This window comes from Bos mutus, chromosome 10 (genome assembly GCF_027580195.1).
Source record: "Bos mutus isolate GX-2022 chromosome 10, NWIPB_WYAK_1.1, whole genome shotgun sequence".
In the NCBI taxonomy this organism is placed as follows: domain Eukaryota; kingdom Metazoa; phylum Chordata; class Mammalia; order Artiodactyla; family Bovidae; genus Bos; species Bos mutus.
This window is the reverse complement of record NC_091626.1, coordinates 56,098,496-56,115,569: the sequence shown is the minus strand read 5'-3', so window position 1 is coordinate 56,115,569 and position 17,074 is coordinate 56,098,496. Positions and strand designations below refer to the sequence as shown.

General features: G+C 43.0%; 1 protein-coding gene across 1 annotated transcript; it reads right to left on the bottom strand.

Moving 5' to 3' along the window:
* Positions 1-2,068: 2,068 nt before the first annotated feature.
* Positions 2,069-10,380, bottom strand: POLR2M (RNA polymerase II subunit M). The gene is made up of 4 exons (XM_005905614.3): positions 10,114-10,380; positions 7,695-8,342; positions 4,544-4,748; positions 2,069-3,515 (listed from the first exon to the last, which is right to left on the bottom strand). Exons 1-4 carry the CDS (start codon positions 10,224-10,226, stop codon positions 3,369-3,371), a joined length of 1,113 nt encoding a protein of 370 aa, XP_005905676.1. The 5' UTR covers positions 10,227-10,380; the 3' UTR covers positions 2,069-3,368.
* Positions 10,381-17,074: the final 6,694 nt, after the last annotated feature.

The window sequence follows — 17,074 nt, the reverse complement described above, 5'->3', positions numbered from 1 at the left end:
ATGCAGTGTGAGTCCAGTTTTTTAAGTCAAAAGTAGGGAAAACAATATTGTTATACACATAACAGGTAAAACCATTTTTTAAAAGAGAAGTATTGCCATAAAGTCAGGCTAGGAGTTTCCTCTGGGGGACAAAGGGGAAGCTGGAAGGAACACACAGGGAGATTTTGGAGTGCTGGCAGTGGCTTTTGAGCCTCTGGTTTGTGATTACATAGCTGTTTGCTTCATCTATTAAACTGCACACCTGTTTTATGTACTTCTTGTATATTTCACAAAATTTAAAAGAATGAGAAAGAACTCATACTACCAAACATACCACTGACTAGAACTATACTTATTTAAATAGTGTGGAAAAACTAGAAGGCCCAGGTCCAAGACACAAAAGATACACAGGAATTTAGTATTCTATACCAGTACAATGCAAATTTTAAAAAAACTAAATCTCACCTCATACAATATTCCCAAGTTTGAGATGGATTAAAAATTTCCTTCTTAATTAAAGGTAAGTATAAAAGTGAAATTTTTTAAAGTACCAAAAGAAAATAAGGATCAATCTGTACCCATCCTTGGGGTAGGGAAAGCACGCCCTAGCACACCTGCATGGGCTTCCGAGGTGGCACTACTGGTACAGAATCCACCCACCAACACAAGAGACAGGAGACTCAGGTCTGATCCCTGGGTCAGGAAAATGCCCTGGAGTAGGAAATGGAAACCCACTCCACTATTCTTTCCGGGGAAATCCAAGGGGTGGAGCAGCCTGGCGGGCTGCAGTTCATGGAGTCACAAAGAGCTGGACACAGCTGAGCACACACTCATACACACAGCACACCTGCAAAAGGCAGACGCTAAGAAAACAACTTCTACACAGAAACACCACCAACTATATTAGAAGGCAAGTCACATGTTGAAAACGGTAATAACACATGACAAAAAGACATCTTAATTCACAAAGTAACTTATAAACCAATAAAATTGGCAAACTCGCCAAGAGAATATAGGGAAGATATGAAGAAGCAATGCTCAAAACAATGAATGAAAATGGTCAATAAACATGACAAGACTCTCAAATCGTCATTTATAATCAAAGAAACACATTTTAAAGGAAGCCCTTTTCTGGAATTACTGGCAAATATTTTGAATTGCAACTTGCAATTCTGATAGTTTAATATATTGCTAGTGGGAACATTAAGGAAAACAGCCTTTGTGGCAAGGATATCAAGTCTCAAAAATTTACTTTCACCTAGCAATTCCTTCTAGAAAGGTACCATTTGGAAATGTCACTTTTTACAGATGTGACATAAGATGTTGATTGTATCATTCCAATTTGCATTATAATGAACACATCGTGAAGCAAAATGTTCAAAGTTACGGCACACCCATAAAATGGAATATTCTGCAGCTATCTAAAATGTGAAATATTTAGTATGTGGAAATGTTAACAGTATATAGAGCAGAATGTTAACCAGCGTACGACTGCATTATTGAAAATATAAATGTATAGCTATGCATAGAAAAGTATGCATATGTCCTTGTACCCAAATATTAACAGAAGCCTTCTCTGGGTGGGATTACAGGGGACTGCATGTATGGCATGGGAGCCCTCCCATGATCAGGTTTTCCAGGAACAACGTTTATTTATTCTGGTGACTCAGACAGTAAAGAACCTGCCTGCAATGCAGGAGACCTGGGTTCAATCCCTGGGTTGGAAATATCCCCTGGAGAAGGAAATGGCAACCCTTGCCAGTATTCTTGCCTGGAGGATTTCATGGACAGAGGAGCCTGGCGGGCTACAGTCCTCGAGGTCACAAAGAGTCAGACATAACTGAATGACTATTTTAATAAAGAAGGAGCATCAAATAACTTTAGGATGTGAAATCATTTATGATTAGTTTTAAAAACTAAAAATAACAAAACTGTGCAGGATATTCCTATATTTGCTTGATGAGGGGAGGAAAGCAAAAGGGTGATAAAGTTACTCCCAAAAGGACAGGACACAGAACTGAGCCCTTCCTACCACACCTATATCTGCCTAAATGTATTCTAATTCATATTTCATATATGCAAAGCCTCCTTCAAAGTTGTTACATTTAATTAACCAGCAGTAAAACATCACCATTAGCATTTTCAGGTTGCTCTAATTAATATTTTATTCTTTCAACACTGCTTAAAGGCACCAACATGTTAAACAAAACTGTGGCAACATATGTGTTAATTTCTCTGGAGACAACCATATAATCCTTTGAAATCATACATGAAATTGAGGTTTCTGCAGCCTACGTAAGTCTCTTTTGGAGGGGGCAGGGAAGCAATATATATTGATAACAAACCAATTGTAGCTTCAGAAACTTTTTTGGTTCTCTTATCAAATTGAACCTATCATCTGCTAGAACAACGAAGTCAAGTCAGGCCAAGCCTAACAACAGATAGGGCTTCTCCAGTAGCTCAGCAGTAAAGAATCTGCTTGCAATGCAGGTGATGCAGGAGCCACAGGTTCAATTCCTGGGTCAGAAGGATCCCCTGGAGAAGGAAATGGCAACCCACTCCAGTAATCTTGCCTGGAAAATCCCACGGGCAGAGGACCCTGGTAGGCTATAGTCCATGGGGTCGCAAAAGCTGGACACAACTGAGCAACTAAACCACCACCAACAGCTATTCCCTTCACAAACATCAATCACCTTAAGACTTTTCCTGTTCCTCATGTTACTCCATGACCAGGCAAATCTGGTCATCTAGAAAGACCACCCACCCTCTAGAATTAACTAACAGTACCGCATATTCCTTATGAGAAGAAAGAAAACATATTTCCTAAGGGAAGACAGAAAGAAACAAATATTTAAGCATTTTCTTTGAGTGTCTTCCTTGGTATTTAATGTCCAATACTGTAACAGCCCCTATGCAAACATGCACAAAATTCTCTAGACTTCTCCCTTTGTTCTTCAAAAAAAGAGGGAATTATATCTTCATAATTCATTTTAGGTGATGCCTGGGAAACTAAATAATTCACTAAGACATGTAATAAACATTATTTGGTAGAGGTAAGTATAAAGAAAAAAGCAGTTTAATCACCTGCTTTCATTTGGCTTAGAGAAAAAAATGTGCTTACTATATACTAAAATATCAGACCAACACAGGACATACTGCCAAAATTTAATATAGTGTCATTAAACACAATATTCAAATATTCAACTTTTCAAGCACATGAAAGTTATCATCTGAAAGTGGGCTCTTTTTATAGTTTCCTTAGTGTAACTTTACAAAATTCTTTCTCTCAACAATGTCTGACACTGATCTTGATACTTGTTAGGCACTCTGATGTAAGATAATGAGATTTCAACAGGCAGAGATTTAGGAGATAATCTGAACATCCATCTTCAGAATTCATCCTCGGAGGACTGATCATCATCTTCATCCCTTACTTCTCGGTATTTCCTTGAAGACTCCCCTTCTGGATTATAGCTCTGCATTTTAATATTTAGTCTTTCAGCTAGCTTCTGTGCTGCGAGCTTGGCTTGTATCTCCTTTAAGACAAAAAGGCAAAAAGTTAGACATTCATACCTTTTCCCTACAATTTTTCAGTGGGAAGTCACTGGAACAGAACCGGTTTCACTAGAATGGCATGCCCCTTTATTTCTGGGTTCTCTACTGCCGTCTGAGAGAATGAGGCACAGACATCACAGGGCTGAGCTGGAGAGAGCTACCAGCCTGCTACAGCGGTGCTGACAGACTTCCACTGATAAACAATGTGCACTGAAATACCCAACTCCTATAAGAGAAGCTGAGCAATCAGCTTGGCACTGCGACAGTTACACACAGGAAAATATTTTCAAGCATGTGGGCATGTGCATGTGTACAGACAACCCTGAAGAACAATTTGAGCCATCAAATGTTAAAAACCACCAATGCTGTCCTGGCCCTCCAACTGGAAGAGTCTTCTTTCCTAGATTAGATCATGGCTTCTAGGCTCGAGAGTGACATTTCAGTGCCACAGTGAAAAATCAAAGAATACTAAAAACTGATTATCCCTCTCCAAATTAACTCCCATGAAAATTACTATGCAATAAAAAGCCTAAGTAAATCTTAAACAGTGGCAATGTGCTTGCAAACGCCCAGTGACGGTGTCACTGACTGACTGGCAAGCCGCAATGCTCATTTCTCATCTGGCTCACTTTTCTCAGGCTGCCCCCAACCCACTCGAACTCATTTATGTCCCTCCTTCAGGCCACGGGTAGTGCAGGTAGGTGGGACTGAAGTGGAGTTATTACTGCTCTGCCAGGAAACCAACCCCAAACTGAATGGTTTAATTCAACCTAAAAATACCTTCAGACAGGCATTTAGGGTCAAACAAGGTAAGAAACGATTCCTCGATGCTTAGTTACAGCCAGGCAATCACTTGAATGAGCTGAGGACGAAAACTGGCTTTTAAAAACGGGTGCCTTGAAAATCCATGCCAACCTAGCTTTTGTGAAAATCGAAGGCCTAGAGTAAATTCTGACTCACGTAAAGCAGCGTACAACATGCAGGCAGGAAAAAGCCACGCTCTAAATACCTCATAACTCTGCTTCTGCTGTCTCTGAAGTGCCAGCGACTCCTCTATGGAGAGCAGCTGGGTTGGCAGGTGGTGCAGCGGCAGAAGCCGGGCCGCTGTGATATCATCAAGATGCTTCCTGTCCCTGCGCCGCCTCTCCTCTGAGGAGATGGGAGACCCTCTCCTCTGACAAGCACTGGATGAATCATGGGGCTGTGAAGGTAATCTGCAGGAAGCAACCCTTATGTTACACCACCTTTTCACAGACACACATTTGTAGCATTCAACAAAGTGGCCTTTAACCTTGGCAGCTAACTGTTCTACAAAGGTAACAGTAAGGCCTTTACCACTATTTACATGCATAGATAAAACGTTTTTTTAAATATATTTACCTCAAAAACAAATATTTAAATTGGCACCTTTTTTGGCGAGTAATTTGACAATGCATTTCTCTAACAGATAGCTAGACTCATTGCCTTTCCCCTCTCTCTTCAAATACTAGAGTGGGTGGTCATTTCCTCCTCCAGGGGCTCTTCCCCACCCAGGGATCGAACCCTCATCGCCCACGTCTCCCGCATTGGCAGGTGGACTCTTTACCACTGAGCCACCTAGGAAGCCCCCCAAAAAGCTTATCCTTGAGCTAGAAGCCTATTCTCATTCAAAAATACCTGTGAAGGGGCTTACTGTCTAGCAGAGGGAATTAAACTTGTGAACAGTTTCAGCGTGATGTAATATCATGGGTACTATGGCACAGGCCCACTGGAACACAGACAAGGGAATGGCCTGTTGTAATGGGAGACAGGATGGCTGGCAGAAACACTTCAAAAAGAGTGCAATCTGAGGAGTCTTGGAATAATATGGATTCAACATGTAAATGATAGGATCTCTGATGGCATTTCACCAGAGAGTAAGGACGGACAGGGCTGCAGCTCACAGGAAGCATGGGAGCTGGAGAGTACAGAAAAGGCTGGGGCAGCAGGCTGGGTGCAGGCACGTGGAAGGCTCTAGTCTGCTAACAGGTTCAGGTCTGTCTTCTACAAACTCTGGCAGCAGTGGACAGGATGGACTGGTAGAGTTAAGACTAGGCCAGGACAGTGATGAGCATCTTCACTTTGACAGGAGAAAAGATGAACATAAGGATGATTAGAGACGAAGGTCCAGGAAATACACTGTCAGCTCCCATGGCTGGCAGAGATGGAAAGGAGGGGAAGAAAGAAGGTGCTGGCACTACTGGCTTAGGGAACATGGGACAAAGTAGTCTGGGAAGAAGTGAGTTCTACTTTGTACAGGACAAACCTTAGGGGCACAGATCACCCCCACGTGGCCGGGTTTCACAGGTAACTGACTCTGCAAATCTGAAGTTCTGGGTAGACTAGGGCTAGAAGAGATGAGAGACAGCCTCCTGCATCAGAAGAGCCAGAAGAGCATGCAAGAGGCGGCCAAGGGACACCTGCATCCCCTGCCACTTCCAACTGTCTACCGCCTGGCTCCCCAAAGCCCAGCCTCTTCTGATGAGTGCACCTGTCTCTATGGCTCACAAACTTCCCTTGGGAACCTTCACGGATATTCCCTTCCTCTACTCCCACTTCCAGCTAAAGGACCACAGTACAGAATCAGGGTCAATGTATTCTCTGTTGTACGTCTTGACTAAATGATGCTTTTGGTTTTCTGCCTCCCTCGAAGTGAGGAAAGATACCTCACCACACACAAGATGAGTAATTACTTAATCAAAGATTACTTTTTATTCCTAACTAAAAATTAATTTTGGTTTTCTGCTGCTGCTAAGCCACTTCAGTCGTGTCCGACTCTTTGTGATCCCAGAGACGGCAGCCCACCAGGCTCCCCCGTCCCTGGGATTCTCCAGGCAAGAACACTGGAGTGGGTTGCCATGTCCTTCTCCAATGCATGAAAGTGAAAAGTGGAAGTGAAGTCGCTCAGTTGTGTCCGACCCTCAGCGACCCCATGGACTGCAGCCTTCCAGGCTCCTCCTTCCATGGGATTTTCCAGGCAAGAGTACTGGAGTGGGGTGCCTTCTCTGCTGGTTTTCTACTCAAAACTATTTGTTCTGGTTTTCTATGCAGAACAAATAGTTTTGAGGTTTAAAAAAATGAATAGTGAGATACAATTGAACTTTAAAGTCTCTATAATAATAATTAAAAAAAATTGGTTTAGGTACTTGTAACTACAAGCTTTCAGTTTTTCAAAGAAAAGCAGTAGTGGTTAAACTTTGTATCTGTTGTTGGTGTCAGACGCTTTGCAACCACATGGACCCTAGCCTGCCAGGCTCCTGTGTTCATCAGATTTCCCAGGCAAGAATACTGGAATGGGTTGCCATTTCCTTCTTTAGGGGATCTTCCTGACCCAGGGACCGAACCTGTGTCTCCTGCATTGGCAGGTGGATTCTTTACCACTGAGTCACCAGGGAAGCTCCCTGTATCTGATATTAATGTCTTATAAAACTACTCCCTGATTTGAATGTTATAACTGCACATAAATAAATAAAACTCTTTTTGAAGAGATTTTTTTCTGAAGATCTCAGAAACAACTATGACAAGGAACTTAGAAGTACAGTTCACTTGCCCCTCCTGCCCAAACTTGTTTTGCTTTGTTAACCCTTTCTCAGCTCCCTTCCTCCTGAAATGATTATATACTTTAACGTTCTTCCAAGTGTGTAAGCCTCGAGTCCTCATCTAGACCCTAAACTCTATGAGGAACAGAATCTTTACTCTCATGTCGTCACAGCACCTGCTGTTACATACAGCGAGCACACAAATATTTTTTACTGAGAAAGGCCGTCGGTTCCTACAATTGTTTTCCTCTTAGCTTATAGTCTGGTTAGAGGAGGAGCTATGTACAAGAATATGGTTCTGGAAACAATTATAATAAATTCTCTAATTCTATGTTTTATATAAAATTTTGCCTAAGTATCCTGAAGTTTAATGCTCCATCTGCTACTGAAAACCTTTTCAATTACTTGGCGAAAAAAAAGAAAGCATTTTCCAGCAGGAATCCTCCACTCCAGCCATGTTTGTTTTACTGCTTCTACAATATGCTCATTCCCAAGTACAAGCAGTTCTCACACCAAGTTCACTGAACTTAACGCAGTCTCCCAGTTTTTGGAGTTTAACAAATATAATGCTCCTGTGACAAGCCTGTTTCCGATGGTACTTACACATTGGTTTTAAATTTATGTGGCGGGGGCATGGGATTTTTGGCTCGCATTTCCAGCACTTCCATGTAATGAGGCTTCTTCTGCGGCCCACTCCAGAGGCCGGCCAAGTTCTCAGGATTCCGGTTTCCTTCTGAGTGGTGTTCAGTCGGATCCGCAATTGTGATCCTTTGTAATCTATCAATGAACAGGTTGTCTGAGCTGCCAGGATGATCCTCCACTTGACCTAAGGCACAATGCTGAGGGAGACCCTCACTAGCTTGAGATGAGGAAGGCGCTGGGGCTCCGCTGCTAGAAGTTGGGTGCTCGCTCACTGTGTGTTCAGCCTCAGCTGCCTCAGCATCACCTCCTCGAGTTGGATGTGCCAGTCCCTGTTGTCGTGAGGTTGTCTGAGATGATGTGATGTTAGCTACAGAGGAACAGCCAGGAACGGGTGATGAAGTGTCAAGTATCTGGTCAGAATTCTGGGCCTTATCTCTGTCCCCATCAACAACTGCAATCGCTTTTTGCCTCTCCTTACAGTCTAAGCTAACAGGATAAAAGAGTTCACTTCTTCCTCTAACTTCTTCACGTTCTGCGATGGCAGCTTTCAGTTTGGTGACAGCGTCTGAGATCTTTTTACCTTTGTCGGGCAATTTGCAAATGAATTTTCTACAAAAGGAAAAGAATAGGTGTACATTACATAGAGCCATGTTTTTAAACTTGAGATACACAAAGTAGTATTCTCAAAGGGAGAAAAATCGAAATTTAAGTCAAAAAACTGATTTCCAGCTGCCCCAAAACAGGGATGAAATAAGAGAATCATTACCCAAATACCCCTCAAAACAAGGGACTACAGGATGATTAGGGACTGTGTCTCGTTTGTCTCATCTATTAACAATTAGAATTTCTGCAAAAGTATTTTAAGCATGATATTAATATAAGACATGCCCCAAATCAGTTTTTAAAAAGTGTGATTTCCAAGACCTTCCTGGTGAGGGGAGGTGGATGGATCTGCAAGGTCAAAACTATTTATAATAACTAAGGTACTATTTGTCATTTTCACTCTCATTTTCTTACCATGAGTGCAGGGGAGTTTTCCAGAGGCCACATGATATGGATGATAGCATTGTTCTGATGGCTAATAGAATGCGTGTGTTTTTGTATTCTTGTGTTTTAAAGATTCTCACTTGTAACTCCTAAGACAATAACTACCAGTCAATATAAAACACATACGACAAGAGCTCTTCAAGGTGTTCAGTAAGTCTTCAGAGTTAAAGCGGTCCTGAGACTAAAAAGTTAACTCACTCATTCTCACAGTCAAAATAGTTCTCTACCAGGAAGTCCCCACGTGATCATTTGCCACTTTGGCTAAGTGGCAAAGGTTCCTTTTCTGATTTCCTTTTCTTTAGCCAAACAATAAATGTGCACGGAAGGTTACAGCTCACACCCTCTATTCTTTATGACACTACATTGATTCTCCCAATTCTATTAACATTCCTCCCAGTTCTATTAACATTCCTCCCAGTTGAGATGTCTGTATTTTCCCAACGTTCTCTTCTTTCTCCAGCCTCATGACCACTTCTCCAACTTTTAATCAAATATAATTAACTTTTCCATTAACTCAGCTCCAGTAAGTAAAATCAATCTCAGACTATTACCCTCCTCCAGCTTTCCTACTTTTATTAATGGTGCTCCATACAGGTTGGAAACTTCAGCCATCTCTGTCAACCACATATTCAAATGATCCTAAGCCTGATCTAGTCTCCCCAGGCCCACAGCTACCCTTCTAGTTCACTTTCTTAGAATCCCCTTATTGGGAACTTCTCTGAAAATACCTCCTAGTCTCTTCTCTTATTCCTTCAAACTATCCTGCACCAACCTGCTAAAATAAGCTTCCTAAAAAATCATTATTGTTACACCGATCCTCTGCTAAAATCCATGAAGTCTAACAGTTAAGTGTTAATCAAACTTACTTTGCCTAATAAGTCACTCTTTTACCCTCAGATCAGATCAGATCAGTCGCTCAGTCGTGTCCGACTCTTTTACCTTACTCTTCCCATTTCCTACAGTTCCTGTAAAAAAATGGGATCTAGAGATGAAACTGACTAGGTGTTTGGGGCACTATTTGGGGTAATGGGAGCGAAAGGATTTGGGATACAGACCCTCCCCTTGGAGGGCCGACACAGGCACTGAGTAAATAAAATCAACGAGGAGCTGATGAGGAGCCGAAACGCTGGAGAGCTAGAAACACAGGCGCCCGGCGCCCGGACCGTACGCGGTAGCTCTGTGACTGTAGGCCGGCCACTAGCCCGCGGGCCTGACACGGACCTAAGACAAGGTGACCTTCCAGGAAAGAGATCGGGATGGGGGCGGGGAGGGGCGCGTCCCAGGGTGCCGAACCCGAGGAACCCTGCGGTGACCTCGCGGGACCCAAGCTTACACGTTGCGCAAAAGTCTCTCCTGGCGCTTCAACATTTCCCGTAGCTCCGCCAAACTCCGCTGCCCCAAGTCCTCGGGAGTTTGGGGCTCGAAGCCGCGGGGCAGCGAGGACATTCTGCAGGGGCTGAGGCTGGAGAGGCGGTGGGCACTCGGCGTCCTCGGCAGCCCCCGTAGCTGGCGCCAGATCCGCGGCCGGCGGGGACTCCGGCGAACGAGCGGGAGTCGCCATTTTCCCGGAAGAACAGGTCTTCTTCTAGCCGAATCGAGCTTTATTGAAACGCCGGAAACAAACAGGGACAGAGTTGAGGGAGTGGCGGCCGGGGCGGGAATAGCAGGGTGACGTCACGCGCCGGCGGGGCGCGCTTTCTAGTTGCATGTTCTTCACCTGTGCCTTGGGTCTCGGCTTGAGTATTCAGAAAAAGTGAGTTCCTGGGGCCCTGCCCTTAAGGAGTCTACTCAGTGCGGGAGGAGAGCAGACATTAATCAAGTAACAAATGGAAGAATTGTAAGACGGCTATGGGCACCAAGGAAGGAATAATCAAGAAGTGAAAGACACGGGGAAACATGAGTGATGAGTTGGTTAACCATTAGTGAAGTTGGGGTATGTACCCGGCATGTGAAGCCCTGGCCTATGGCGTGGCCTTCCTAGTTCTGGGTTTAGTGAAGACCTCAAACATTAATGTTGGAAGGATCATTCAGAACCATCAGCGTTTCTTAAGGCGGCTCTGTGGCATTTGAAGCAAGACTTTCCCTCGTTTTCAGGACTGCCTCAGGTATTGCAAGTGTGGTGTCTATTTGATGTCTGGGTTTCTGCCCTCTAGTTTGTTTGGCATTCCTGAATCCTCCTAACAATACAAAACGCACCCCCGCCACCCCGCCCCAACACACACACTCCTGAGTGAGTCCTTGTAACAATACAAAATGCATCTCCCCAACACACACATACACACACACGATTTCAGAGACCCACAAGAGGTGATGATAGTGGGAGGTGCTGCACAAGCAAACGGAGAACCTCTTTTTCACAATTACCCGTTTTGCCCTTAGAAAAACAAAGGCACAAAAGCTGAAGTTTTCCCAGGGTACAAAACTAGTGAGAACATAGGTTTTAGACACAAATGTCCGGGTTGTCTTTCTGCCACCCCAATTCAAAAATCTTCCAAAGAGCAAGAAAGTTTTTTAGGCTGTTGAGGAAAGCAGTGTAACTGCTAACTCTCCGATGTAACACCTAACTCTTCTCTATAGTTCAGGTAAGAGAGCTGGATCCCAAAGAAAAAAGTAGGAAGCGTGCTATAGTCAGACATCAGTTATGAGGTTTGAAAGACCCTATAACCTCCAACCCCAGTCTCTCCCTTCTGTGATACGGAAAATTTACATTTGCTAGTGCTTTGTAAGGTGCTGTAACAAACAAACAATTCCCTCCCAGAGGGAAGCTCTAGATAAAATATGAGGCTACTTCAGGAAGTACAGCTGAAATTGTTTCTGTATCCTTGCTATCTAGTCCATTCTAATCAGTTTAACATATCAAAAGTCTCAACATAAACTCTGCTTTGAAACAAGGATTTCAGTAACCTGCTCCATATCTTTCTAAATGAGAAATACTTACGTAAGGCCCTTGTCAGGTATCTGTCCTGTGGCAAGCTCCCCCAAGGCCTTCCTTACTCTAGCCTTCTCCCTCTGTTCCTGGACGGGACCTGAAGGCCTTTATTCCCTCCCCACCTCCTCACCCCCATTCCCCTACCCAGGTGATAGTAAACCCTTTCTTCAGACCTGGGCCACAGGCACCCTCCAAGCAAGGATACTTTCTCTCAAGTCTCAGAATTTTGCCCCCAGCTGTTTTCCTTCTGTGGAAGGCTGTCCCTTTTCCCCTAGTCCATTAGAAATCTTAGTTCAAGTCTCACCTCCTCCCTGAGCCTTCCTAGATTATTCCAACCCAAATTGCTCTCTGAGCATAACTATAGTGCTTAGAACATACCGTGCTTCTCAAGGTGTGTTGTGCATGGTGATTTCTAACAAACTGTGAAGTCAGGGAATTCTATTAAGGAGCTGTATTTGTGCTTTTCTGTCTCCCTTAAAGCAGGTCAGTTCAGTTCAGTTCAGTCGATCAGTCGTGTCTGACTCTTTGCAACCCCATGAATCGCAGCACGTCAGGCCTCCCTGTCCATCACCAACTCCCGGAGTTCACTCAGACTTAACGTCCATCAAGTCGGTGATGCCATCCAGCCATCTCATCCTCTGTCGTCCCCTTTTCCTCCTGCCCCCAATCCCTCCCAGCAGGTAGCAGATACTAATTGATAAATCACCCTCTCATAATTTTTTCCCTGTCTTTCCCTCATATTCACCTTCTTAATGAAATACCCTTTATATATTGCAGATCTTAAGCTTTTAATATAAACGTTGACCATAATTTTTGTGAAAATATTCTCAGTGGTATGGGATAGAATCTTTTACACAACATAGTTTAGGATTTCAAGTTACTATAATACAAATCTGAATTCCTCACAACGGGTGCACCAACTATCTAGTTCTTTAATCAGTAACCAAGAGGCTTAGCAAGTGAAGAGATTTTTTTTTCAATTTTTATTTATTTATTTTTGGCTGTACTGGGTCTTTGCTGCTCAGGCTTTTCTGTAGTTGCTGCGAGCAGGGGCTGCTCTCTAGTTGCAGTGTGTGGGCTTCTCATTGCAGTGGCTTCTCTTGTTGCCAAACATGGGCTCCAGGGCTCACAGCATTCAGTGGTTGTGACACGTGGGCTCAGTAGCTGTGGTTCTAGAGCCCAGGCTCAAAAGTTGTGGTGCATGGGCTTAGTTGCTCCACAGCATATGGGAGCTTCCCAGATCAGGAATCAAACCCGTGTTTCCTGCATGGGCAGGTAGATTCTTCACCATGAGTCATCAGAGAAGCCCCACAAGTGAATAAATTTGTCTAACATTATTCTACATGTTTCAGTGAAGTTATTTTTTGGCTGAGATTAACATTCAAATCATTGGACTTTGAGTAAATCCAATCACCCCCTAAAATGTGCGTGGGCCTCATCAATCAGCTGAAGCCCTTTAGAGAACAAAGATTGACCACCCCTCCCACCCCCCCCCCCCACAGGAATTTTGCCAGCACACAGCCTCCAGACTTTAACTGTAAGTTCCTGGTTCTCTAACTTGATGGTCTACCCTGCAGTGATAATTACCTGAGCCAGTTCCCTAAAATGAATCTCTCTCTGATAATGGCTGATACACAAACACCCTACTGGATCTTTTTCTCTGATGACCCCTAACTAATGTTCAGTTGCTAAATCGTGTCTGACTCTTTGCAATCCCGTGGACTGCAGCACGCTAGGCTTCCCTGTCTTTCACTATCTCCCAGAGTTTGCTCAAATTTGTCTCTATTGAGTTGGTAATCTATTTCATCCTCTGCCACCCTCTTCTTTTGCCTTCATTCTTGACCCCTGACTAATACAAAGCCTAGTAGCATCAGTCTGTTAGGAAAATGTAGTAACCTGACCAGGGATCAAACTCAGGGCCCCTGCATTAGGAGAACAGAGTCTTAGCCACTTAACCACCAGGGAAGTCCCTTGATGGGTCGGTCAGTCTTGCTAGCTGCCTCACCTGTGCCTCAGCACAGAACTTAGCAATTAACTGACAGCAGCCTTGCCAGTTAGGGAAGAGAAAGTAAGGGAAGGAACAGGCAATTGGAATTGGGTATGAGAAAAACAGAGTGAAAAGAGGAAAGAGGAAGAAACTGGTAGAGAGGGAGACAAAAAACTGGAAGGGGCAACAAGGGGAATCAGTTTCTCTTCACAGATATCAGAAATAGGTTTCATAGGAAGCTTTATGCTGAGGAATTCACCCACAAATTCATCTCCCTTCCAGCTCTAAAATTTTTGTACTTCAACAGAATGTCACGTTTCCCCCCTTGCATTTCACTGTGATGCCACCGCAACAAAAGGTTTTCCTCAGCTACCCAAGAGTTTAGGCTGTAAAGTGCATGCACTCCACACTACAGGTAAAGTCTTACATGAGTTATCCAAACTGTTTGAAACAAGGAACCAAATTTTCAGCTCATATCTCTCTCTTTATCAGCAAATAGTAATTTAAAGCCATTTTCCAGGACTGTGGTTCCCCAGTGACAGACTGTGGAACTATTAAAATTAATCCTGACAGAAGATCCTTGCTGCTTTCTCCAAGCACATTCAGGCCGTTGGTTTATGAACAGGATGAACGGACGGCCCATCCCAGAGGGCTTGAGGGAGGAAGCACGTTAAAATGGCTGCCTCCATCTTTGTTTGCTCAGCTGCTTGGAAAAACTAAGACTGAGGGAAATGGGATTAATCAAGGGGGCAGTTGCCCATGGAAAAAAAATAGGAAGACTCTGGTGAGAAAATCCCAGTCAAATAAGGTTCAAGTCAAAGGAAAAGAACACTTTTCTCTTCAGACTTTCACACGGTTGAGTGTTGTTTGGTGACAAATTTCTCATTTCAGGCCACCACAGTGTTTTATGATATTTCTGTTAGCATGGAAAGAGATAATTCAGGAAAAAAAAAATTATTGGTGCGCTAAAGTTCCAGGTGAGTTTACTCTGTAATTAGCAACACTAATCAAGATTATTGGTTAGATATGTGACTGATGGTGATTAACACCTCTGTGAATTTTATTTTTATGTCTATTCAGATCCTTTGCCCATTTAAAAAAACACTTGTTTATTTATGTATTTGTTTGTCTTTTTGGCTGCACTGGGTCTTCATTGCTGCAAGCAGGTTTTCTCTAGTTGCATTGTACGGGTGACTCCTAGTCTCATTGGTGACTTCTCTTGTTGCCCAGCACAGGCTCTAGGCACTCAGGCTTCCATAGTTGCGGTACATGGGCTTAGCTACCCCATAGCATGTGGAATCTTCCCAGACCAGGAATTGAACCAGTGTCTCTGCATTGGCAGGTGGATTCTTAAGCACTAGATCACCAGGTAGGACCAGGGAAGTCCTTCTATGATTTTTCATATGAATAAACTCATAAACCAGAAAAAAAAAAAAAACACCTTCTTGAAAGAAAGCATGTACTCACTGCTATATTTAAAATAGATAACCAACAAGGACCTACTGGAACACACAGTTCCATACTGAAGCACAAGGAACTCTGCTCAATGTATGTGACAGCCTGGATAGAAGGGGAGTTTGGGGAAGAATGGATGCATGTGTATGCATGGCTGAGTCCCTTTGCTCTCCACCTGAAACTGTCACATTGTTTATTAGCTATACCCCAATACAAAATAAAAGGTTTAAAACTGCAAAAAAATTATGTTGAGATAATCATATGATTTTACTCCTATATTCTTTCAATATGGTAAATTTTTATTAATTTTTAAATATTAAACCACCCTTGAATTCATCTGGAAAAAAAAAAGCAAGCATGTGCTGATATGTGTTATAGAATATACAGACATTGTAGCTGACGCCCCTCCTCTCCCATTAGGAGAAAGACTTTTTTTTTTACTTACATTTTATTGAAGGATAGTTGATCTACAGTGTTGTGTTAATTTCTGCTGTACAGCATAATGATTCAGTTATGCATATATATACTTTTCTATATTCTTTTTCATTATGGTTTATCACAGGATCTTTAATATAGTTCCCTGTGCTGTACTGTAGAACCTTATTGTTTATCCATCCTATATAAACTAGTTTGCATCTGCTAATCCCACTCCATCTACCCACTCCCCGACCCCATCCCACCTCTGGCAACCAGAAGTCTGTTCTCTTTGTTCAAGTCTGACTTACTTCACTTCCCCTCTGCTGACTTACTTCACTTCCCTTTGATGGATTGGCTAAAATTCCACTGATAAGAGAATCACTAGGTTAACAAGGATCTTCCTTTGGGACAGTAGATATTTCTAGAAGGGTTGTGGCCTATCAGTCATTTACACTTGAGTGTGAATTTGTTCCAAATGGCTTTCTCACAAAAGGCTAGCTGAGGTGATGATCTACACTAAAAAGTGGGCTTTGTTAGAAGAGAAAGGGAGAAAATAGAATTTTGAGGCATTGGAGAGGAAGAGTAGACCAGCGAGAGTTTTACAACAGAGTTGAGGTGGCAGAAAGACCGCAGAAGACCACTTTTTCACAATTTGGAGAATATGTAGGGTAGGCAAAAAGCGAGGATATTAAAACCAAAGTTTGGTTAGAATCGGTTCAGATTCTGTGCTGAAGGGCAGATCCTTCTATACTTACATGGGTCTTGTCACCCAAGATTCTTGGTAAAACATCCAGTGTGTTGTTTAAGGAAGGTAATTTGCAAAGTCACTAAAGGGTGAGATTTAATAATTTTCTTACAAGTGTCATAGGAGAGGGACTTGAGAGTTGTGCCTTTAGTGGAGGGAAAGAAGAACCAGGTCTCTACTTCAGTGCCAGCACACCGTTTATGTCTCACTCTTTGGAATCCAATATACATTGGAGGCTGTGAAACAAAGAAATCAATGATCAGCAGCAAAATGGATTTAGAGAAAACTATCCACCCCTCTCCTCTCATGAGACCCTGGCCAGAATCAAGTGTCTGGTCACCTTTAATTTTCTGTCTTGCATAAAGAAGATTACCACTCTGAAAAGTTTCAGCAAGGGGGAATAGGAGAAAAGGAGGAAGGGAGGCCCATATAGCATAGAATCGGGAGAATGACCAAGGGGAAAAAGTCCTCCTTGATTTTCTCCAAAATTTGGAGGAGAGAATAGTCAAGCATAGCATATGGACAGTAAAGGTGATCCAGATTAGAGAAGTTAAGTGAAGGTATAGTGGTGAAATTTGTTGATCCACAACTATGATTTTGGGAAGAGAGGGTCTGTGTACCACCAACTTTGTATCCAGTTAATTTTCCTAGGCCTCAGTCTTCTCCCATTTAAAATGAGGGTATTGAACCAGATGAACTCCAAGGTGCCTTTCAGTGCTTAAATTATAGGATTCTAGGATGATGGATGTTATAATACATTC